The following is a 23,224-nucleotide window of genomic DNA, read 5'->3' as shown; positions in this document are numbered from 1 at the left end:
ATCTTTCTCCATATTTCATCCATATCGATAACGCTGACAAGCAGGTACAGAGGACTCGCTATTTAAATACTTCAAAATGGCGCGGGATTCGGCGGTAAGTAAGAAAGAAGACAACAAACTTTAACTTCGTGATTTTATAGCTTTTTTTCTGTCATTCGAAAGTACAAATGTATGATAAACGAATGATTTCTTTATTATTTATGTAGGACTGTGACATTAAGCGAATGTCAGGTTTGTTAAATGAGATTTTGTTGTCGAAAAGTTTGTCAAATGAGACGTCCCATCTTGTCGACAGTGTTTCCAATATTTTATCCGGATCTGTTTACAACTCTATGCCACCATTATTGGTAAGAAATTATTAAGTTTTTCGAAAAATACAAAAGTACATAAAAGTACATAAAACCACAAAAGCAATTAAACTTTCAACACGAAATATTGGCGTGATGTTTATATTGGCTTTTGCTGAGGAATTGTTTTTAAAATATGTTGTATTCTTTGATAATTCTTATTGTGAGTATTCAACTGTATATTGGAATGTCTTTGCACTGTGAAAAATTTTTCCTAATATCTGATAATTAGTCAATGATTCTTAACCTCAAAAGTTTTCCTTCTTATTGTCGATGATTCTAGCTAACGAGCGAAGATCGCCGGATATTACGTCGGGATCGCGAGGATGCCATCAAAATGGAAGATCATTTGTTAAAGAGGAAGCAAGAAAAATATTTTGATTTAGTTGATAAAGTTCAGATTGTGCTACATCGAATTCAGGTTTCATTGTTTAAACGATTTATTTCTTATGTTATTTTTATGGAGCTATAGAGCTGAGGGGGTGGGGGTGGACTTAATACTTTTTTAAGCTGGGGGGATGGACTCAACTCTTTTTCTAAGCTGAGGGGTGGACTCAATACTTTTCTAATCTGGGGGATGGACTCAACTCTTTTCTAAGCTGGGGGTGGACTCAATACTTTTTCTAATCTGGGGGGATGAACTCAACTCTTTTTCTAAGCTGGGGGTGGACTCAATACTTTTCTAAGCTGGGGGTGGACTCAATACTTTTCTAATCTGGGGGATGGACTCAACTCTTTTTCTAAGCTGAGGGGTGGACTCAATACTTTTTCTAATCTGGGGATGGACTCAACTCTTTTCTAAGGTGGGGGGTGGACTCAATACTTTTTCTAAGCTGGGGGGATGGACTCAATACTTTTTCTAAGCTGGGGGCAGATGGACTCAACACTTTTTCTAAGCAATTTTTTTGGTAAAATTCAGTATCCCACAAAGAGAATGTGTGTTCTTATCTTTCCATCATCTTTATCAAATAATCTTTGTCATCCCTGTACATGACATCCATGTTTCTTGGTATTGACCTCAATTTTACTTTAGGAGAAAAAATTAGTCAAAATTGTCCATCATACGGAGAGAAAAAGTGGCTCTCCAAGTGACTTAAATAACAATTCCTCAGGAGAAGATAGTGTCAAGTTTAGTGGTGTTGAACCTGTTCAAGAACCAACAGTGAATCATCCTCAATTAAAACTTCAAAGACCAAATTCCTTCTATGGCAACCATTATGCTTCACATCACTTTCCCGACCTGCCTACACATCACCTAGTAGAAAAACCCTCACGCCACCCCCTGGAACATCCTACACATCACCCCCCACATTCCCAACATCACTCCTTAGAACAATCTTATAATAATTATGAATGTCATCGTCCCATTACGTTCTCAAGCAATGATGACCAATTGAACAATGAAAATAATGGTTGTTTGCAACAACGAATTGAACCAATCCAACGATACCCTCAAGTGTACTCTACCCACAACCAATCAATTACGAGTACATTTCAAAATGATGACCAATACACTAATAAAAATGCTCGTTATATTAACCAACTGACGTTTCATCCCCAGCAAGTTGACTCCATGTTACCAGCACACGAAGATGAAGTTTCTGTTTTGCAGCAGAAGGAATATCTTGCAAAGGAACAGCAGCGTTTGGAAGAACATTATAACTCGTTGCAAGAGAAGTTGCTGTTCGACTTTCAAAGGCGCCAACAGGAATTACTGGAAATGTACAGCCAAAGTGTTCAATTGAGCTGTGAAAAAACTCAATCAGTTACCAGTGAAACAAGTACACTGGAAAGTACACACATGTCAAATGAAAGAAGATTTGAGAGATCAAGTGTTGTTGAACAAGAAGGATTCTCTAAAAGTCCGTTCGGTTTTTCTGCTACAAAATGCTCCACAAACCTCACGAATGCTCCGTTTAACGCAGACTTTGTAAATTCAACGCGTAGTTTGCGCTCTCTCCAAAAACCTACAGCAAAAAAGGAGGGGGTTGAAAGAACAAAGTCGACTTCTCCAAACAAGTGTGCATCTGTAAATGCTGCACTCGTGTTGAAACCAACTGCTGGGAAGTCCATACCATCAGATAAAAATTTCTTTGAAAATAAAGCGTTTGGTAAAGAGGACGTTTTCGACAAACATTCATCGGAGATTTTTGAAAATTCTTACGTGTCAGGCTTTGATCAAAGTATCATCTCACCTAACTCGATGAAGACTTCAGTTGTTTCCGCATTCAGCTCTTCATTTAAGTCGAACAATATTGATTTGAAAGAATTGAACCAACTGTCGTTTCCTGATCAAAGCATGCTTCAAAACGAGGCACTAAAACATTCGACAGGAAGCTCCCTTAAAGACTCCATCCAAGTTGGGGAAATTTTAGCGAGGAAAAGTTTTAATTCCGAAATAAGTGCTCAAGAGTTTTACGAATTTCCGCATTACGGAAAGGCCATCCAAAGAGAAAGGTTTTGTATCGTTTCGGCTCATGCAAAAGGCTTCCTTACCCGTTTGCTTTTCAAAACTGGAAAAGTTCAAGATCTTGTCACCACGATAAAGGTAGAATATACTGATTTACCAAAACCGTATTTACGATATTACATCGTGAAAGTATTTGATCATTTTTTTCATTCGTTTCTTCAACTCCACACAGGATGCTCGCAATGTTCTTGCCGATTTGAGCGTCGAGTACGGTCAGTCAAAGACTGATCGATCTTTCAAAGAACGAGTTAAAACGCAGGTATTGTTTGAATTTGACTGTTTTAACATAAGTAGTGATGTTTTGTTCTACTTTGGATATGATCTATTGATCTGGGCTTGCTTGCACAAAGGCCGAATAGTGCTATAAACTCGATAGCAATATTTTTGAACGCTCCAAAAATCTCTTGAAAGGGAAAAATCTACGATTTGAGCTGGACAATCAATGAAATACAATATTGTCTGAAGAATTATAAAGTTTCATTATCGTAAAGAAAATATAACCACATTTTCGCAAGTTTGAAAAAAATTTCATACATTCAATAACGCCATCCAGGTTTCGTGAAGCTGGCACCTGGAATAGAACCACGATTGTTTTATTGGGTGGTTGCTATGGTGTCAGACTTTTTTCTTTTAATTAAAGTACGTTTTTATAATGATTTAGAGATTTTTTGGTGTATAAGTATTTTGTAGGGAAATTAACACACCTCTTGCAAACCTCCTCTATCCCGTCCTGCAACCCTCGTCTATCCCCTCCTTCAAACTTCATCCATCCCCTCCTGCAACCTTCATCTATCCCCTCCTGCAACCCTCGTCTATCCCCTCCTGCAACCTCCTCTATCCCCTCCTGTAACCTTCATCTATCCCCTCCTGCAACCTTCAACTATCCCTCCTGCTTCATTTATCCCTCCTGCAACCCTCTACCCCTCCTACAACCTTCATCTATCCCCTCCTGCAACCCTCATCTACCCCCTCCAGCAACTTTCATCTATCCCCTCCTGCAACCTTCATCAATCCCCTCCTGCATCCCTAATCTATCACTGCTATAGATTTGTTTGAATTTTTGCTCAGATTTTTAATGCTTTCTTTCTCAAACATCCACATGAAGATTTCAGTCTTCACAGTAAACGTGATCACTTTCAACTCAACGTAAAATCTCTAGTAAAAAGACGGAATCGCATTCCACTGTTATAGAGATCATCAGTTCTACTCCATTATATTTTGGCTTTTTTGTACTTATGTCATTCTTAGGTTAGTAAAGAGAAAAGTTTGCATTTATAGTTTTTATTTTATTTTTTCATCACACCATTAGCTTCTCTTCGCTCAAAATCAGCTGCGTGGGATATTCGTCGATTCTCCTGCATATGTAAGAATGCAAATCCTGAATCACAATAGACGATTATTGCAGGAAAAACGGACGCGAAAAGTTAGTCAGGTATGGGTTGAAAATGAAGCATACAATGTGATGATGTCGGGCAGTGCGCGAATTAACGGTGTGCAGTGTGCAATTTGCACATTGTTTTAGCTAAAATGAAAACAATTGCACATCACTTTTTCAAACGATGTGCAAAAATCAGCGGTTTTAACGAAAAACACTGTCGTAAATCATATGAATTTGTTCACGTTTAAAAATATTAATTTAGCACTTAGCGCTGTATAATAATTAACGTAATATTGATTTGATTATGCCTGTAAAGAAACACTTTTGTCAAAAAAATTGCACATCGTTTTTTCTGAACTAATTCGCACACTGAATGTCGGGCAGTGTTACGATACTTGGTGTAAGATTACATTTCATTTTTGTACATTGAATATGCCTGGATTGCCAATCTTTAAACTTATATTTATTTATATACTACATAATATATAATATATATTTAAATATATGATTGTATCTATATTATAATATATATTTAAATATATAATATATGTGCAATTAATTGATACAAAGTTTGCGGCGCATATTCTGTTACGATGGAATGGGAGAGTTATTGTTTCTTTATACTATTTAAGTGATGTTTTGGGCTGCCTATGGTATTTGTTGATTTTTTAAAAATATTTTTTAGGGTCAATCTCCACGAAATGATGTTAATCGTCAGACTCCTAAGTTATCTGATGTCACCATGAAGAAACGACAATCCAGACGAGAAAAGTATCCTTTTGTCAAATTTGCCTGTAACTTTGCAGACTTTTCTCTCGTTAGGTGGTTACTGCTAAAAGGTTTCTGTGCTTTCGTGGTTCCTGTCGAGAGCATCGTCAGTTCGAGTAGCAAATGCTCTGAGGTTCCTTTATTCGTTTTGGCTAAGATTCAATGTCAAGATGGCTTTGTAGTTTTGTGCTAAGGTTCATATAATACAGAAAACCTACCCATTACATCTTGTAGAGCTTTAAAAATGTCCGAGTTTCCTTAACGTAGATCCAGTCAAGATAAAACACCCTTATCTAAGAAACACGAAAGTCCACAATCTGCCAAATCATCAAAGAGTAATGGCAAGAAACGTGCAACACCTAATATCCACACGGTAAACACACCAACCTCCAGAAGCAGAATTCCTCCAATGACCAAAGTAAATCCCGAGGCATCAACGGCAATTAGCGATTCTTCTACGGTTAATAGCGAGACTTCTACGTTAAATAGCGAGACTTCCGTGGTAAATACCGCGACTTCCACGGTTTGTAATGGTTCGCCTAATGCTGGCAAAGAAACGAAACATGCTTTAGTTGAAAATGAAACGTATTTTGGAAATTCCTTTACCACAGCTTGTGAAATCTCAAATTCTTCACCTGCACCTTTGATTTCAACAAAATCTGAAAATGTCGTAGCGAGTCTTTCGAGTGAAGGAATTAAGAAAATGACTACAAATATTGTTGAGAACGATGCCAGCGCAAGAACAAACACAAAATCCACCGCTATTAAAGGGAATGATAATCGATACACAGGAAATCGACCTTTGTCCAAGTCAAAAAATGGGAAAATAAATGAAGCTTCAAAAAATCGGCGGAAAACCTGGGATAAAGGGTAAGATGGGATGTCGTGGTAACACAGTGGGTATTCTTGTTGATATTGTGTCTACACATACGTCACTGGTTACCAGTCTGGTGCTCACCAATTCGGTGGCACTAAAGTGGCGAGATATCTAGTATGGTCATTTTTGGCAAAAAAAGAACTCCGTTCTGACCCTTTTCGACTTTTCTGAAACGCTGAACTCAATTATGTTTGCTTTTTAGGGTTCTTCGTCCGATTCAAGGACGACTGTCACCTCCGCTTCCATCATCAAAGACGAGGTTAGTGTTGTAATTTTTTAAGTTTTGATTCGTGTCTTACAAACCATAAAAAAAATATTAGAAATCTTTAAATCAACACATTACGTTATTGTGTGGGCTGTGTAAATCTAAGCATTACATCATGCGAAAATGTGTAAATTCAAACATTGCATCATCTGAGAGTGTGTAAATTCAAACATTACATCACGTGAGAGTGTGTAAATCTAAGCATTACATCATGTGAGAGTGTGTAAATTCAAACATTGCATCATGTGAGAGTGTGTAAATTCAAACATTACATCAGTGTGTAAATTCAAACATTGCATCATGTGAGAGTGTGTAAATTCAAACATTGCATCATGTGAGAGTGTAAATTCAAACATTGCATCATGTGAGAGTGTGCAAATTCAAACATTACATCATGTGAGAGTGTGTAAATTCAAACATTACATCATGTGAGTGTGTAAATTCAAACATTACATCATGTGAGAGTGTGTAAATTCAAACATTGCATCATGTGAGAGTGTAAATTCAAACATTGCATCATGTGAGTGTGTAAATTCAAACATTACATCATGTGAGAGTGTAAATTCAAACATTACATCATGTGAGAGTGTGTAAATTCAAACATTGCATCATGTGAGAGTGTGTAAATTCAAACATTACATCATGTGAGAGTGTGTAAATTCAAACATTGCATCATGTGAGTGTGTAAATTCAAACATTGCATCATGTGAGAGTGTGTAAATTCAAACATTACATCATGTGAGAGTGTAAATTCAAACATTACATCATGTGAGAGTGTGTAAATTCAAACATTGCATCATGTGAGAGTGTGTAAATTCAAACATTACATCATGTGAGAGTGTGTAAATTCAAACATTGCATCATGTGAGAGTGTGTAAATTCAAACATTGCATCATGTGAGAGTGTGTAAATTCAAACATTACATCATGTGAGTGTGTAAATCTAAGCATTGCATTATTCCAGAGTGTGTAAATATAATCAATGCTGGAGAAAATTTAGTTCAACACCAAATCACTCTTCACGAAGAGGAATATAACGCTTAAATTTTAGTTTTGCTTGTGTGTGCAAAGTTTACGTTACGGCGTTATTAATTTTTGTGTTCAGATTGTCAAACGAAAGAAAACAGTCGGTTTTATCGACAGCAAGAAACGTTGGTCAGAATTTACACAATGAATATCAGAAAAACAGTAAAACGCCTCCAACAACGAACAAATGTAAGGTGTCAGGAATTGACCTGAGCAAGACTTACAAAATAAGCAGTAAAACTGAAACTGCTTTGATCAAAAAAACAAATGCAAAACGTTCGCTTGCTGCGAACCTAACTCGCAAATAGTTGTCTCTAGCGTAGATTACAATGTACCTTCGTGTATATTGATGTATATTAATGTCCTCTCGACCTTAAGTTAGCTCGCAGATGGTTGTCTCTAGAGTACATTACATTGTACTCTCGTGTATATTGATGTATGTCAATGTCCTCTCGAACTTAATCTAACTCGCATATAGTTGTCTCTAGCGTACATTACATTGTACTCTCGTGTATATTGATGTATGTCAATGTCTTCTCGACCTTAATCTAACTCGCATATAGTTGTCTCTAGCGTAGATTACAATGTACTTTCGTGTATGTTGATGTATATCAATGTCCTCTCTACCTAAAACAAGATGTGACATTTATGTTTCATTGGTAGTTTTTGTGGCTATAATTGGAATCTGTAGCGTTGATTTTGCTGAAACTGGCGTTTTTATAATCTAATATGTAATACTAATCTATCGACATTTTTTAATGAAGAGACGTTAGAAAATGAAAGGAGTTAGAAAAAGTTTTAACGAAAATGCTCAGACCCGTTGCGAGAAATGAAGGGGCTCGGTCACCAAAATTTTTGTGATCCATTCTTGACACATGGGCACGCATCAAAAGTTTTTACTCCTTTTTTTCATTCAAGGCACCCCTTTAGCTGGGGCTAGGGTAAATCGTACCCTTTCACTCCCCTTCAAGATGGCCCTGAAAGCGCTGCCTTGGCAACCACAGCTAGGTTTAGAGAGTGATTCTTGGGTGTGATTGCGTTGGAGCAAATTGTTAGTTGAATCTTTTTATCTCTTATTTATGTTCTCTACTGGTGCATAATTGCTGTATTTTGAATTACATGCGTCGATTTCAAAGCAGAGTTGATCGTCTTAGGCAATCTATGAAAAATAGGACATCTTCATAAGTGCGACATTTTGAGATGTGGGCAGAAGTGTATGGGGTATCTTCATCAGCCCCATGTTGGGGGGGGGGGATCGCATACAGTGAAGAGAAGTAATGTTGATTTCGTGCTTTGTAGAGCATTGGCGTTTGATGTACTCCCTAACATGGCTGCTTTGACGTCACATGCTGCTTTGACTCACAATACTCTATTGAAAAGGGGTCTTCAAAGTGGGTCAGCTCCCTTCTATATATTGCATTGGTTTTTAATAATATGTATCATAGAGCAAGAAGTAGTGATGATATATAAGAGTGAGATCCTCCCTTGTTAAAAGTTTGGCAATACACCCCCCCCTGGATGTGGTCGGGGAAGACTGCCTTCCATGATCAGGAATCAAGAGCTAAAATATTCATGTCATTGATTGTTACACCAAGTAGCCCAATTTCGTATCCCGATGACATTTGTGATGGCAGGCTTTTTTGATATCCGGGCAATTGAGTTGAAGAATGACGAGAAGTTTGGTCGGTTTGTAGAAGCGGCAACGTGCCGTTATCTTTCCACTTTTTAGTTTATGTACCTTTTTCTCATCTATTTTGCTCTATAAACTCAGCATAGAAGTATGGGAAGAAAGAAGAAGAAGCCCATGAAGCCATGGTGCTGGTATCTTTTAACTTGTGTTGTATTTTGTTGTACTTTGTAGATGTGTTTTACAGCTGTTTTTTCGATAAACTTCGATGAATTCGCGGAGAAATTTCAGAGCACTAGTCCATTTTATAATCAATTTTGAGGGACAAGGCATACGTGAATTATTTTCAAAGTGAACGGGTAATCGGAAATTCAGCGGTAACGCGAAATCCGAAAATTTCAATCTAGAATAAGCTTGATACGAAATAGAATGTTGTTATAGGAAATAGGAGCTGTAATCTCAGCAACGCTCCACACAGTTTTCTATTAGTTGATCATAAACCACTTCTTTTCCTTAGCTGTTGTATCCAGGTATTGTAACAGAGAATTTGATGACGAAAAGGTGCTAATTCAGCATCAAAAGGCAAAGCATTTTAAATGTTTCATTTGCCATAAGAAATTATACACAGGTCCCGGTTTGGCCATTCATTGTATGCAGGTCCATAAAGAGCATGTTAGTGCTATACCTAACTCGTTACCTAACAGAGGTGACCCTGAAATAGAAATATATGGTATGGAGGGAATTCCCGAGAAAGATATTAAGGAACGCCGACAGAAGCTTGCGCAAATGGCTCAAGGTGGTGATGTTGACGAAGATGATGAAACTGGTTGGTAAAAAAAATTTTCAGTATTTGGGTTTTGTGTTGTGTTTAAATGTGCCATTTTTCAGATGGTGGCACTTCAAAGAAAGCCAAAACGGACACGACTCTGCACTCATTATGCCACCTATGGGTATGGTCCCCGGCATGCCAATGATGCCACCCATGATGCCCGGTTTTCCCATGCCTGGATTCCCTGGTGTACCTGGTTATCCACCAGGTCCAATTATGCCAGGTAAGTTACTTTTCTTCACATTCAACGTATATGCCATATAAACGCTAACAAAATTATTGGGGACCATAATTTTCTAAATTCTGAATGTTTCTATGCACAGGTATGCCTCCCATGCCCATACCCAACATGCCTCCAGCTGGGTAAGTGTTCATAAACTGTTAATCTTGCCATTACTGTATGAATTACAGTACTGCTCAGAAGTAACTTAACACTGCATCTAAATATTGTATAGGATGGCACCTCCTGGAGCTCAACCTACCGCTTCTGGTGCAAGGCCCTTATTCCCTTCTGCTCAGGTAACATAATTTTATATTAGACAACCTGTGTTTTTCAAGAGCATATAACTTTTCACTCGTTCAGATTTCTATGAAGGGATTTGCGGTTTTAGAATGTTTCATCGTCAGCTAGCAGCTCATCAACTGGTCCTGTTGGAGCAGATTTTAAACCATTAACATCAAACCCAACGACTGTTTACTCAGCTCCACCAACTTCATTAAATTCAAGACCTTCCACTTCGAATGAAGGTACGGATGTAGATTTGGGAAATACACATAATCACATAAATGTGATTGTTTTGCATTGTGTTTTTTTCTTATTTCAGATGGCATTTCTGGCAGTAAACCAGCGACAATACCCAGTACTGGCACATCTAGTAGAATTATTCACCCTAGTGAGGATATATCTCTGGTTAGTAGAACATTTGCAGCGATACAAAAACTTTTTGGGATTTTTCTTATGATCTCATTATCGTGCACAGTCAATAAACTAATAAATTTTCATTCAGGCTTATGCAAATTAACAGGCATGGATTCATCTTACTTTAGCAACATTCTTTATCCCCATAAAAGCATTATTCTCGACCAATAAAAATGGAGAAAAGGAATTATTACATCAAAAGAAAATAAGATTGCAAAATAATTTAAGTTAAAGATAAAATACCAATAAAATTTTATTGGTGACCCTACCTCCCCTTCCCCTTCCCCTGCTGTTTCCACAAAGTGTTATACATCTTTAATGAAATCCAGATTGTTAGGGGTGACCCAGCCCTCCTCCCCCTGACTTTTTGACAAAGTGGTGTACATCATATGAAATTCAGATTGTTAGGGATAACCCAGCCCCCCTCCCCCTGACTTTTCGACAAAGTGGTGTACATCTAATGAAATTCAGATTGTTAGGGATAACCCAGCCCCCTCCTCCTGACTTTTCGACAAAGTGGTGTACATCTAATGAAATTCAGATTGTTAGGGATAACCCAGCGCCCCTCTCCCCCCCAACCTTTTGACAAAATGGTGTACATCTAATGAAATTCAGATTGCTTTGCAATAAACTTTTCTTTTACTTGTTTTTCTATAGGAAGAACACATGGCAAACTTGTCTAAGCATAGAGCGAAGATACAAGGCACATCGATGTCTTCAACAAATCCTATATCAACTGCTCCTGTTATTCCTCCAATGTTTCCCCCACCTATGATGGTACCTCCAAGGATACCAGCAGGTATCCCCCCTAACCCTATGCAAGGTCCTCCAGGCAGACCTCCGCCTGGTGGATTTCCACCAATGCCTATCACTGGGCAAAACATGCCACCTCGTCCTCCTCCACGTAATATGATTCCTTTAATAGGTCAAAACAATCCACCCATGGGTTTGCCCGCTGGTCCACCCATGCGCCCTCCACTTGGAATGCCTGGACCTCCCGGACGATTTGGACCACCTCCACAGAGATTTTAAAGGTTAGGTGAAGGTTGTTGCTTAGAAGAATAGTTTAGCATTTCGCTATTCAGACATTTCTTCTGCCACACATTTTCTTTATCTGTAAAATTAATGCCTTCTTATTTTTGTCCTCTGTTCAAATTGAAAATTCCAAAAAGATATGCATTAGGTTGCTCTGTCTTTAGTTTCTTGACGATTTGATTAACATCAATAGCAAAGCCAGGATTGTTGATATGTTGTCATATCTCATGCAGTGTTATGTAATGTTTTATGATGATGCAAAACTTACTTAAAGTAAAAAATATGGTAGTCATTTGCAATTCAGGTAGAAAAGATGTTCTTTTAATGTTTGTGATGCAATTAAGTCATGATTTTTGACCCTGAAGGTCTCGTTAAAGTGAAATATAGTCGTAAAATTTAGATTAGCATTTAAACTAATTATAAAATGTTGTCAGGTAATGTGTCAAAGTTTTGCATTTGTTCTGGAAAATCTTACATTAAAATGGGCATCTTTTCTACTCTGTGTGATTGGTATTTTATACCTAAGTGAACTATTGTGTATTTGTTGTAATCTATAGCTCTCTGACCTGCATCAAAAAGTTCAAATAAATTGTGAGCATTAAGGAAAGGTAGGGCAGAACACACAAAGGTTTGTGGAACTGTCTTGACATTTTCTAAGGTTTACATGAAAAAAAACATGCTTAAGAAATATGTGAAGGTGTTTGGAACAAGCAGTTTGAATAGGTTGCCCATCAATTTTCCTGCTTTTCTACCATATTCCAAAGATTTATTTATTTAGACAAGTTAGTTTAGTAGTAAACTTTGATATTGTGCCTGAAGTCTTGTTTTCCTTATCGTCACCTGAGGTATGTAAAACTCTACATCTTATAGAAATTTTCCTTTTTTACTCGTTCTCAATTTTCATCTCCCAAGTAAATCTCTTTATAATGGCATTTTTATGGATTGAGGCTACGGTAAGAGTGACAATTTGTGATTAATGGTAATGTTTGGCCGGTATGGGCTTTTAAAAATTCATTTCATGTGTATTAGATTAATTTATATTGTGAAAATATGATGATTCTTTCAATGGATGATAATAAAGCTGTATTTTATGATATTTGTGTATGTGTCTGTGTATTGTTTCAAAAGATTTCATGAAAGGCATCATTTTCTTGGTGACTTTGTGTAAAGAATACCTAACCTTGACAAACACAACATGGGAATATTGTCACTAGGGAGGGGGATGTAAAATGTATACTTTGTTATAATTGAGTTTATTACAACTCAATGGGGGGGGGGGAAGTAGATGGATATGACATGGTATGGCAGCGCAATCCGCAAGGTGGATAAGGTACACGAGGTCCTCACACTGGGTACTCGGAGCTCAGTCAGTTCATTCACTTTTATATCATTGGTCAGTTCCTTTAACCAATATGGCGGACGAACATGAAATATGTGGTTTCAAGACGATCCAAGTAAAATTCGATGAAAGTACAGAAGCTTCTCATGTTTTGTATTTAAAGCCTCATTCAGTTCGTGAAGAAGATGAGCGCACACCAAGTCAAAGGACTTTATTTGTTTTAAACGTACCTTCTTACTGCAACAAGGTTTCTTATTCTCTTTGTGGTTTTCTTTAATACGGCTTGAGATTTTATATATAAATCTTTTCTCTCGCTCGCTATTTCATTAAAGTCATGTAAACTTAACTTCAAATGTGTGTAGGGGGCGCTGAGAAACGTGTTCGGTTCTTGTGGACCCATTCAAAGTGTTTACATTCAAAAGCAACCTGGTGGAGTCGCTGAAGTTAAGAAATCTTTCTTTAACTGGGAAAATAAACTTGCGGTAGGATTTTTATGAATTTTTCACTTTAAGCGTGGTTTGTTCACAGCCTTGCCGATCAACTAACCTTCAGACATACCACACGTAATTAATAATCAGTGATCAACAAAAACTACTTTTTTCTTGTTAACATTTGTATTTATTAGCCATGCCTTGAATGTGTACTATAAAAGCATAGCTTCTGTCACTTCAAATTTAGGGTTTCAAAGTTGCGTATGTTGTGTTCAAGAAGAAGACCTCTTTAGAAAAAGTGCTCAAGCTTGACGGAGATCAGATTTACTATTTTTCAACAAAGGAAAAACCTGTTGAAACAGGAATTCTCAGTAAGCATTGCATCATTTTAGTCGTGTAACAGAACTAAACACATCTATAGACAGAAGTACCTGTTAGGTAGGGTGAAACCCCTGGCTTTTATGTGAACCCCTTCCCCCAGTTTTTAAGGAATGTGGTGCTTTCTGTCAAATATAGAATGGTGCAAAGAGTGTGTCTCAATTTATCCAAATCCTACAAAATTACAAAAGGAAATTGATGTATTCATGAAGGGATTTGATAAGAATAAAGAAGAGGTGAACTTATTACTAATAAGTAATATGGAAATAGAAGAAAAAAACTTTTTTTTTCTTCGCACAGGAGAAAGAGAGGCTAAACAAGTTGCAATCGGAACCAGATGAAGATGGATGGATTACTGTGGGAAAAGGTGGACGAAAACCTGCTGCAAGCAAAGTGGAAGCAAAAGAAATTTTGCAAAAGAAAAGGAAGAAACAGAAGGTGAGATATTGTATGTTGGATAGAGGAATATAAAAGTTAATAAACTGTGGGTACCTTGGAAGGCCATAGGGCCAGGGAAAACTTGGAAGCCATGGAAGGCTATCAGCCCCAGGAAGACTTTAAGCACCACGGAACACCCTTGAGAGACCTTTAAGATTGTACAAGGTGTATAAGAAAAACTGCTACACTTTGAAGTGAGCAGATGTTTAGAATTGGAATCATTGAAAATATTTAAGGGAAAAAGGAAAGTATGCACTAAATAAGTGAAGTGTGTAATCATTATGATTATAAGACAAACTGGGGCTACTATGGATATGTGGGTTCATTCTTTCCAGACATGATATGTTTGATGGGATTACTTTGAATGTGTGGATACATGTTGGTGATTAATGATATGTTTGAAATCTATGTCCTAATCTTTTCTTTTTGCGACTATTTTAACTCTAGCATCAGCTTTATTTTTATAATTTTCAACAACGGGAAACCAGGAGAGAGCGTAAGTTGTTGTGCGAATTTCATTTGCCAGCCATGTCACCCTTCAGAGCTAAAATCTTCTCGTTCTTCAGATATAGCACAACTACGGAAAAAATTTCAAGAGGACAAGGAGAAGATTGAAAAAATGAAAGCAACGAGGAAGTTCAGGCCTTATTGATACATGTTTGTTCTTTATAAATTCTTGCCAAAACAGCTTGGATTTTTTCTTTCACATAAGCTAATGATAGTCTTTCTGGTAATTTATTTTAATGGTTTTGCGTGTTAAACTAAAAGCACCAATTTCTTATCTCATTAGGTGACATATGACTAAATGCTGACCATTTACGTGCTATCTCTAGTGAATTTCTAATTAGGACTCTGAAAGATCCCACAAGTTACTGCTAGGATCCTGAATCTTGTAAAGGATTTTGACCCTAAACGTATTTTGTACTGAGCCTAGATGCCAAAAATACTATGTCTTTAGCATGTTATAAATTGCAAGGAAGATGCTCATTTTGTTCAACTACAAATTCTAAGTGTTGCTTGGAAGATAAAGCTTCTCTTTCAAAATCAAAATGCAAGTAGGTATATCATTAAAATGTTATTTGTAAGGATTGTATTTTGGGATGAACATGGTTGAAAAACATAGCAAAATATTTCATGTTGATCTCCTTGAACTTGACTGTTCAAAGTGATGTTATGGTTTACGTGGTCTTTGGCATAACTTTATTCTTATTGAAGTTGTGCATTTTGTACTACTGTTGAATGTAGCGTCCGCCAAAAAAATTATATATTTTTGACTTATCCTACAGCCAAAACATTTCAAATCCCCTTTTTGATAAGATTAACCCTTTATCGACCAATCACACCTTTTCAGCTCATTTGGTTCAGATCTGCTACTGTGCACAATAAGATTAAAATATGTATTATTTTAGCACACCAGCTGTTCATAGCAAGTAATTTCACTTGTTATTCACTATAGAAGTTTATTCAACATAGAATTCCATGATGCTGATGAAGATTAATTTAATACTTTGGTCATTCGGCTGCCACCTGGTGGTGTAGGCCAATAGGCTTTTCCAATTGCCACCAGTGCAGTGTTGCCAGATGAAATTTTAAAATATTCATGCTCGCTTGCGTCAAAAGTTCACAAAAATGGCAAAAAGTTCAAATTACATCTAATTTTAAGATCGGAAGTTAACGGATTAACTCGGTCATATTCGGAAACTCTCGGACGTATTCGGAAAAGATCGGATTATCTTAAAATCGTCGTTTTGAAAGAACTGTCGAGCTATAAAGATTTTCTTTTCATTGAACTAAGATTTATCTATACATTCTTTATGAAAATGATGAAAATACAAAAATGCATAATACTTAGAAAAGTTCACAAAAAGTTCACAAACTTTTAATGTTCATGAAATGTTCATGAAGAGAGCAAAAAGTTCACAAATCTGTGAACTTTGTTCACGATCTGGCAACACCGCACCAGTGATTCACACCAGACATGTCGTGTGACTTCGTGATCAACCGTGACTATACATGACAGCATGTGACGTCAAGGTCACACGACGTGTACCAGTCAGTCTCATTTCAGTCTCTAGGAAAAAGACCATGTGAAATATCATAACGTTTCTGATGCTGTCGTTTTGTGGGAACATTTTTGTTCCTTTTACGCGTTCGTTTATCAGGAAACAAATCAAATTCTCCCGTGGACGATTGTTCTCTTCATTTAGAAGTAATAATTATTGTTATGAAGTGTTTTTAATCGTGACGAATCAAAGCGTTAAATTTAACAATAAATTAGTATTGTTTGCAGTGATTGCTTATGTTCCTTTGGTTTTTGTAGATAGAAAACGATTTTATGAAAAAGTCGATGTTGCTCAAACAAAAAGTAGGTCATTCTTCGTTTTAAAATGTTATGGAAAAGTTATGAAATACTGAATAGTTTCAAGGACAGATTACATGAGCCCGGGGTTGCCGCGATTCAGCGAAGCGCTAAATGCTTTTGGCAAATGGGTGCGTTTCAATTCTTATCACCAGATTGAAGTTTTGCTTTCGTTCCATGCGCCGAAATCATTTCACGACCCACTAAATCCTGGCTAGCGGGGATCATGTACGTTGCAACAAAAAGGTTCAAAGTTGGACATTTGGTCACTTGATATTATTAAGAGAATTAGTTTACACAATGTTTACTGCTCTGCACATTGTTGTAAACAAGGGGAGGAAAGGGGGTGAAAACATGAAATCTAGATAGAAATTCAGAGAGTAAGGGAAAACTAGATGACTATCTATGTTACTAATCCTGATATGCAAAATGTAATTGCCCAGAAACATAGGAAATTGCAATTTATGGACACTAGATATGAATATTTTCCTGGGGGGTGCCCCATCAAAACCTCAGCTCTGGTAAGGCCATCGATGTAGAACTCTTTTTGCTGTGATTTTGTGACAGTAAGTGAAACTATTTTCAATTTAGATGGTTATCAAATCATGCTTGATGATAAAACTGTAAAAACACCATATGGAAAGTACTTATGTGTGCCTTATGAATCATTAGCAGCGGCTTTGTCCGTAGAATGGGATGCTCAGGAAGACGTCATCAAGCCTGAGTTCATGCATTTGGTATTTTAAACTGCATAAAAGCACTATTGATAATGCGCATTTAATGAAAAAAACTCACATATCTTTTGACACCTTTTAAAATCACCTTCATGCAAAACTAACTATTCACCCTCTGTGCTTTAAAATCATCGACACTGCAGATACTACATTCACACTCAAAATCAAAGAAGCACTTCACATTAACAAAACTAACCCTAATCTCAACGTTTAAGTTTTTCGTTTTAGCACTATATTCAGCCTGTAAATACACTCATCATTAATTCTAACCACTATTTCATTGTAATATAATAATCTATTCATAAGTGTATAAATTGTATCACAGTATCATATTACTCATATATATTCATCACATACATAATACTCCTTATTATACTGAAGATGGCATCATGAGATGTTGAAACATGTTTATTTTAAAAAAACTTGTTGCATTTATTAAATGCGTATTTTGAACTACAATTAAACCTGTGTTAGGCAGCCATGTAATAAGCGGACATCTTATATTAAGTGAAGCATTTCCTGAAGTCACAAATTGATTCCCATGTACCTAATTTGCTGCAATGAAACCTCTATCAAGCATGGCACTACCATTTGGTGGGCACCAGTCCATTCCCCAAGGGTGTCTGCTTAATACATATTTGACTGTAAAAATTTTACTTTAAGTACATTGTTAAAAAGTAGGTCTTAATTGGTTGTATATGTATTGGTTTCTAGACCGCTCTTACTAACACAGTTATTGACGACCCACTTGGTAAAACTCCAGAAGCCAGAATAGAAGATGTTTTGGAGTACTTGATGACTGACACAGTTTGGTATGTACCTTAACATATTTGCTATATACAGTTATTTATCACATATGTATGTGTAGAAACAGTCACATTTTTATTCTTTTCTTTAGTTTTCTATCTGAAGAACCAGAAGACTTACTTGCATTGCAAAGTAAAGAATGGGGACCATTGTGGGAATGGTTTAATGACAGGTATTTCATAAGAAAATATTGCAATTTAAGCATTGTTATGTTAACACCTTCAAGCTATGGACATGCTGAAATAGTACAAAGATTCAAGAAAGATTACTGATTTGCTATTGTTGTGTATTCTGCCAGATTTGCTGTTTCGCTCGTACCTACAAACTCCTTGCTGGTGGAAATATCTCCTGAGATAAGAACTACCTTGCAGGATTATGTATCATCATTTAACAAATGGTCTTTAACTGGTAAATCCTTGGATTAATTAAAGAAACGACTGATTTTAAAATTTAAAGCTACCCTTTGACAAGTTCTGCTACTTCTTTTAAGGATTTGAGTATGCTGTTGAATCTGCGAAATCAGTTGTAATTGCATGTGCACTAGCAGAAAAAGAAATAACTGTTGAAAAAGCATCATCACTATCAAGATTGGAAGTTGAATTTCAAGTAAGTTTGGCTATTATAACACATTACCGTCCTTCAATATAATTATCCTTTCGAATAACCTCGTAACCAACCAGTGACGTCACCAGGTTGCTCAGACTAGGGGGGGGGGACAATGCAACCATAAAAGGTGTGAGACTAAAATATGGGTTCAAAGGCATGCCCCCTTAAAAAATGTTTGATTGTATGTTCTCTAAGACGCTATCTCTTTAGGCAGGTTTTACAATAATCTAAAAGCCACGGGTTTTTAGAAAGGCAACTTTCTGTTAGACGTGTAAACAAATGTATTCAAGTCAATCTTATGCACAACAATGCTTAAAGGTTGCTCTTTTATTGCTTTGTAACTTTGCTATGTGGCCGACTGCTAACAGGAAGCATCTATTTTTATTGCTGTTTGAAAATTCATTGCAAACTTTCCTTCATAACGTTTCATGTTTTTAAAATCTTAAAATTGGTCTCAGGAATATCTAGGAGACACTCATCCCTTGGGGGGGGCACTGCTTGCCAATCATTATTAAAGGGCTGTCGGTATATTTTCATATAAGCTTGTATGTTATTAAAACACATTTTGAAAATACAACAATAGAACACATTTGCTGATGGGTCTGTAGCTGTGTTTGCATGAGCCTGTGTAAACCAATCTGGGCTCAATTAATTAACTCAATCAAAAGGAATTTACAATTTAATTCAATCATATGTTAGAACTTAGAGAAAAAATTAGAACATTTTTTTATATTTGTATGTTTCACGTTACTGTTGTATTGTAAAAGAAATAAAAGATGTTTTTGCGTTTGCACTGGCTTCTGCAAACTGAGGAGATGTTTGTGAACTTTCAATCTTGGTTTGCAATGATCTGCTCTCAAGTTTTCACAGTCGTTTATTGTCAAACATCTTTTATTGTCAAACATCTTATATTGTGAGATATTTTTTATTTGTTTTTTAATATTGATTGCTATACTCATCTTGTGTACTGCAGATAAAACAATGGGGCAATGTTGAATGGGCACATGAAGTTGACCTGATGGACTTAAGAAGTCGTTTAGCAGCAGCAACACTTTTTTTCCATCTCACAAATGGCAGTACATTGGATGGTTATGGAGAATGACTAAATGGATAAGGTTTTTATGTCATTGTCTGTCTGTAACATTGTTTAACTTGAGATTGTATGGTGTATATTATTTTGTAGACTATGATATAGTTGTTGCTATGTAACATGTTTATAAAACTTATTAAAACTATGTACAATAATTTTGACAGTAACATTTGGTTAGCATTACGCTCCCATGTCAAAGGTGTCTATTTCATCGCGAAAATGATCAGAAAGGTTGTTGATTTCTGCAACACGCTTTCGATTTCGAACTATCTCTTCTGAGTGAATGCTTTCTATCAACGTTTGCATGTTCTGGTGGGCTTGCGTTGCAATCTCGTCTTCCTAATGATCAAGGTAAAGTTAATGAAGTCATTTGACGAGTGGGACTGGCACTAGTATTGATTTACTTAAATCGTACTGTCCCAATATGTTTATGTAAAACTAGGTAATTTCTTCAATGGGGCTTCCCGCTTTCAGTGTTTTGATATATTTTCTGGCGATGGGGAGAAATAATTTGTGGTAAGAATGAGGAGGGAAATAATAACGCTAAAATAGAAGTTAAAAGCCGCGCGGGACTCGGTCTAGTTAACTTTTGATAGCGCGTAGACGTAATTACTGGTGTTGTTTGTTAAAGTTTGAACTTGGCTTGTGGAGAATTTTATTTTTGTAGTTTACTATGCAGCGTAATAGCTAGTGGTTTATTTAAGGATTTAATGGATTTAATGGATTTAAGGATTTAAGGATTTAAATAAACCCACGAGGTTTGCTAACACGGAACTGGGAAAATAAACTTGCGGTAGGATTTTTATGAATTTTTCACTTTAAGCGTGGTTTGTTCACAGCCTTGCCGATCAACTAACCTTCAGACATGCCACACGTAATTAATAATCAGTGATCAACAAAAACTACTTTTTTCTTGTTAACATTTGTATTTATTAGCCATGCCTTGAATGTGTACTATAAAGCATAGCTTCTGTCACTTCAAATTTAGGGTTTCAAAGTTGCGTATGTTGTGTTCAAGAAGAAGACCTCTTTAGAAAAAGTGCTCAAGCTTGACGGAGATCAGATTTACTATTTTTCAACAAAGGAAAAACCTGTTGAAACAGGAATTCTCAGTAAGCATTGCATCATTTTAGTCGTGTAACAGAACTAAACACATCTATACACAGAAGTACCCGTTAGGTAGGGTGAAACCCCTGCCTTTTATGTGAGCCCCTTCCCCCAGTTTTTAAGGAATGTGGTGCTTTCTGTCAAATATAGAATGGTGCAAAGAGTGTGTCTCAATTTATCCAAATCCTACAAAATTACAAAAGGAAATTGATGTATTCATGAAGGGATTTGATAAGAATAAAGAAGAGGTGAACTTATTACTAATAAGTGATATGAAAATGGATGGAAAAAAACTTTTTTTTTCTTCCACACAGGAGAAAGAGAGGCTAAACAAGTTGCAATCGGAACCAGATGAAGATGGATGGATTACTGTGGGAAAAGGTGGACGAAAACCTGCTGCAAGCAAAGTGGAAGCAAAAGAAATTTTTCAAAAGAAGAGGAAGAAACAGAAGGTGAGATATTGTATGTTGGACAGAGGAATGTAAAAGTTAATAAACTGCTGGTACCTTGGAAGGCCATAGGGCCAGGGAAAACTTGGAAGCCATGGAAGGCTATCGGCCCCAGGAAGACTTTAACACCACAGAACACCCTTGAGAGACCTTTAAGATTGTACAAGGTGTATAAGAAAAACTGCTACACTTTGAAGTGAGCAGATGTTTAGAATTGGAATCATTCAACAGTGGTTGAATCTCGAAGACCAGTAAACGCATTTGAAAATGATACTTGAATTAAGGCAATTCTACATAGCTGATTTCAAAGAATAGCAGTTTTTTGTTCAACCCATAGAACCATGGAAGCGAGAGTTGGGTAATTGAAAATATTTAAGGGAAAAAGGAAAGTATGCACTAAATAAGTGAAGTGTGTAATCATTATGATTATAAGACAAACTGGGACTACTATGGATATGTGGGTTCATTCTTTCCAGACATGATATGTTTGATGGGATTACTTTGAATGTATGGATACATGTTGGTGATTAATGATATGTTTGAAATCTATGTCCTAATCTTTTCTTTTTGCGACTATTTTAACTCTAGCATCAGCTTTATTTTTATAATTTTCAACAACGGGAAACCAGGAGAGAGCGTAAGTTGTTGTGCGAATTTCGTTTGCCAGCCATGTCACCCTTCAGAGCTAAAATCTTCTCGTTCTTCAGATATAGCACAACTACGGAAAAAATTTCAAGAGGACAAGGAGAAGATTGAAAAAATGAAAGCAACGAGGAAGTTCAGGCCTTATTGATACATGTTTGTTCTTTATAAATTCTTGCCAAAACAGCTTGGATTTTTTCTTTCACATAAGCTAATGGTAGTCTTTCTGGTAATTTATTTTAATGGTTTTGCATGTTAAACTAAAAAGCACCAATTTCTTATCTCATTAGGTGACATATGACTAAATGCTGACCATTTACGTGCTATCTCTAGTGACTTTCTAAGTAGGACTCTGAAAGATCCCACAAGTTACTGCTAGGATCCTGAATCTTGTAAAGGATTTTGACCCTAAACGTATTTTGTACTGAGCCTAGATGCCAAAAATAATATGTCTTTAGCATGTTATAAATTGCCAGGAAGACACTCATTTTGTTCAACTACAAATTCTAAGTGTTGCTTGGAAGATAAAGCTTCTCTTTCAAAATCAAAAATGCAAGTAGGTATATCATTAAAATGTTATTTGTAAGGATTGTATTTTGGGATGAACATGGTTGAAAAACATAGCAAAATATTTCATGTTGATCTCCTTGAACTTGACTGTTCAAAGTGATCTTATGGTTTACGTGGTCTTTGGCATAACTTTATTCTTATTGAAGTTGTGCATTTTGTACTACTGTTGAATGTAGCGTCCGCCAAAAAAATTATATATTTTTGACTTATCCTACAGTCAAAACATTTCAAATCCCCTTTTTGATAAGATTAACTCTTTATCGACCAACCACACCTTTTTCAGCTCATTTGGTTCAGATCTGCTACTGTGCACAATAAGATTAAAATATGTATTATTTTAGCACACCAGCTGTTCATAGCAAGTAATTTCACTTGTTATTCACTATAGAAGTTTATTCAACATAGAATTCCATGATGCTGATGAAGATTAATTTAATACTTTGGTCATTCGGCTGCCACCTGGTGGTGTAGGCCAATAGGCTTTTCCAATTGCCACCAGTGCAGTGTTGGCAGATGAAATTTTAAAATATTCATGCTCGCTTGCGTCAAAAGTTCACAAAAATGGCAAAAAGTTCAAATTACATCTAATTTTTAAGATTGGAAGTTAACGGTTAACTCGGAAATTTTCGGAAACTCTCGGACGTATTCGGAAAAGATCGGATTATCTTAAAATCGTCGTTGTTTTGAAAGAACTGTCGAGCTATGAAGATTTTCTTTTCATTGAACTATGGTTT

The 23,224-nt window shown here is 36.4% G+C and overlaps 4 protein-coding genes across 5 annotated transcripts; all 4 read left to right on the top strand.

Moving 5' to 3' along the window:
• Positions 1 to 16: 16 nt before the first annotated feature.
• LOC124448228 lies at positions 17 to 7,644 on the top strand. Its single transcript, XM_046999224.1, has 10 exons — positions 17 to 94; positions 207 to 347; positions 631 to 768; positions 1,381 to 2,895; positions 2,990 to 3,076; positions 4,127 to 4,249; positions 4,881 to 4,966; positions 5,237 to 5,833; positions 6,043 to 6,099; positions 7,210 to 7,644. Exons 1-10 carry the CDS (start codon positions 77 to 79, stop codon positions 7,436 to 7,438), a joined length of 2,991 nt encoding a protein of 996 aa, XP_046855180.1. The 5' UTR covers positions 17 to 76; the 3' UTR covers positions 7,439 to 7,644.
• A 1,152-nt stretch (positions 7,645 to 8,796) lies between these two features.
• On the top strand, positions 8,797 to 12,634 carry LOC124448231 (leucine-rich repeat extensin-like protein 5). Of its 2 annotated transcripts, XM_046999227.1 has the most exons (9): positions 8,797 to 8,951; positions 9,288 to 9,583; positions 9,646 to 9,809; positions 9,910 to 9,949; positions 10,042 to 10,105; positions 10,198 to 10,333; positions 10,411 to 10,496; positions 11,163 to 11,539; positions 12,098 to 12,634. In XM_046999227.1, the coding sequence occupies exons 3-8, from the start codon at positions 9,695 to 9,697 to the stop codon at positions 11,535 to 11,537; spliced, it is 816 nt and encodes a 271-aa protein (XP_046855183.1). In that variant the 5' UTR covers positions 8,797 to 8,951; positions 9,288 to 9,583; positions 9,646 to 9,694; the 3' UTR covers positions 11,538 to 11,539; positions 12,098 to 12,634. The 2 variants fall into 2 exon arrangements, with proteins under 2 accessions (XP_046855183.1, XP_046855182.1); XM_046999226.1 differs by having other exon boundaries at positions 11,163 to 12,634.
• Positions 12,635 to 12,867: 233 nt separating this feature from the next.
• Positions 12,868 to 22,722, top strand: LOC124449315. Its single transcript, XM_047000249.1, has 20 exons — positions 12,868 to 13,126; positions 13,242 to 13,361; positions 13,558 to 13,681; positions 13,827 to 13,924; positions 13,989 to 14,126; positions 14,574 to 14,622; positions 14,693 to 14,776; positions 16,447 to 16,491; positions 17,077 to 17,222; positions 17,934 to 18,031; positions 18,118 to 18,198; positions 18,325 to 18,434; positions 18,517 to 18,632; positions 19,606 to 19,720; positions 20,481 to 20,515; positions 20,711 to 20,834; positions 20,980 to 21,077; positions 21,144 to 21,281; positions 21,867 to 21,915; positions 21,986 to 22,722. Exons 1-20 carry the CDS (start codon positions 12,953 to 12,955, stop codon positions 22,069 to 22,071), a joined length of 2,028 nt encoding a protein of 675 aa, XP_046856205.1. The 5' UTR covers positions 12,868 to 12,952; the 3' UTR covers positions 22,072 to 22,722.
• LOC124447983 (ATP synthase mitochondrial F1 complex assembly factor 2-like) lies at positions 16,162 to 19,877 on the top strand. Its single transcript, XM_046998989.1, has 8 exons — positions 16,162 to 16,335; positions 16,447 to 16,491; positions 17,077 to 17,222; positions 17,934 to 18,031; positions 18,118 to 18,198; positions 18,325 to 18,434; positions 18,517 to 18,632; positions 19,606 to 19,877. Exons 1-8 carry the CDS (start codon positions 16,236 to 16,238, stop codon positions 19,732 to 19,734), a joined length of 825 nt encoding a protein of 274 aa, XP_046854945.1. The 5' UTR covers positions 16,162 to 16,235; the 3' UTR covers positions 19,735 to 19,877.
• Positions 22,723 to 23,224: the final 502 nt, after the last annotated feature.

This window comes from Xenia sp. Carnegie-2017, unplaced genomic scaffold (genome assembly GCF_021976095.1).
Source record: "Xenia sp. Carnegie-2017 unplaced genomic scaffold, XeniaSp_v1 HiC_scaffold_23, whole genome shotgun sequence".
In the NCBI taxonomy this organism is placed as follows: Eukaryota; Metazoa; Cnidaria; class Anthozoa; order Malacalcyonacea; family Xeniidae; genus Xenia; species Xenia sp. Carnegie-2017.
Note: the sequence above shows the minus strand (reverse complement) of the source record. Positions and strands in the feature narration are given on the sequence as shown.

Coding starts and splice junctions, on each gene's coding strand:
- LOC124448228 (XM_046999224.1), top strand. Junction 3,077..4,126: donor AAGAACGAGTTAAAACGCAG/GTATTGTTTGAA, acceptor TCACACCATTAG/CTTCTCTTCGCTCAAAATCA. Junction 4,967..5,236: donor CGACAATCCAGACGAGAAAA/GTATCCTTTTGT, acceptor ACGTAGATCCAG/TCAAGATAAAACACCCTTAT.
- LOC124448231 (XM_046999227.1), top strand. CDS start 9,695: ATGCCACCTATGGGTATGGTCCCCGGCATGCCAATGATGCCACCCATG. Junction 10,106..10,197: donor CCTTATTCCCTTCTGCTCAG/GTAACATAATTT, acceptor TTGCGGTTTTAG/AATGTTTCATCGTCAGCTAG. Junction 10,497..11,162: donor CTAGTGAGGATATATCTCTG/GTTAGTAGAACA, acceptor GTTTTTCTATAG/GAAGAACACATGGCAAACTT.
- LOC124449315 (XM_047000249.1), top strand. CDS start 12,953: ATGGCGGACGAACATGAAATATGTGGTTTCAAGACGATCCAAGTAAAA. Junction 18,435..18,516: donor TAACAAATGGTCTTTAACTG/GTAAATCCTTGG, acceptor ACTTCTTTTAAG/GATTTGAGTATGCTGTTGAA. Junction 21,916..21,985: donor ACGGGAAACCAGGAGAGAGC/GTAAGTTGTTGT, acceptor CTCGTTCTTCAG/ATATAGCACAACTACGGAAA.
- LOC124447983 (XM_046998989.1), top strand. CDS start 16,236: ATGCTGTCGTTTTGTGGGAACATTTTTGTTCCTTTTACGCGTTCGTTT. Junction 16,336..16,446: donor ATTGTTCTCTTCATTTAGAA/GTAATAATTATT, acceptor TGGTTTTTGTAG/ATAGAAAACGATTTTATGAA. Junction 18,633..19,605: donor GATTGGAAGTTGAATTTCAA/GTAAGTTTGGCT, acceptor TGTGTACTGCAG/ATAAAACAATGGGGCAATGT.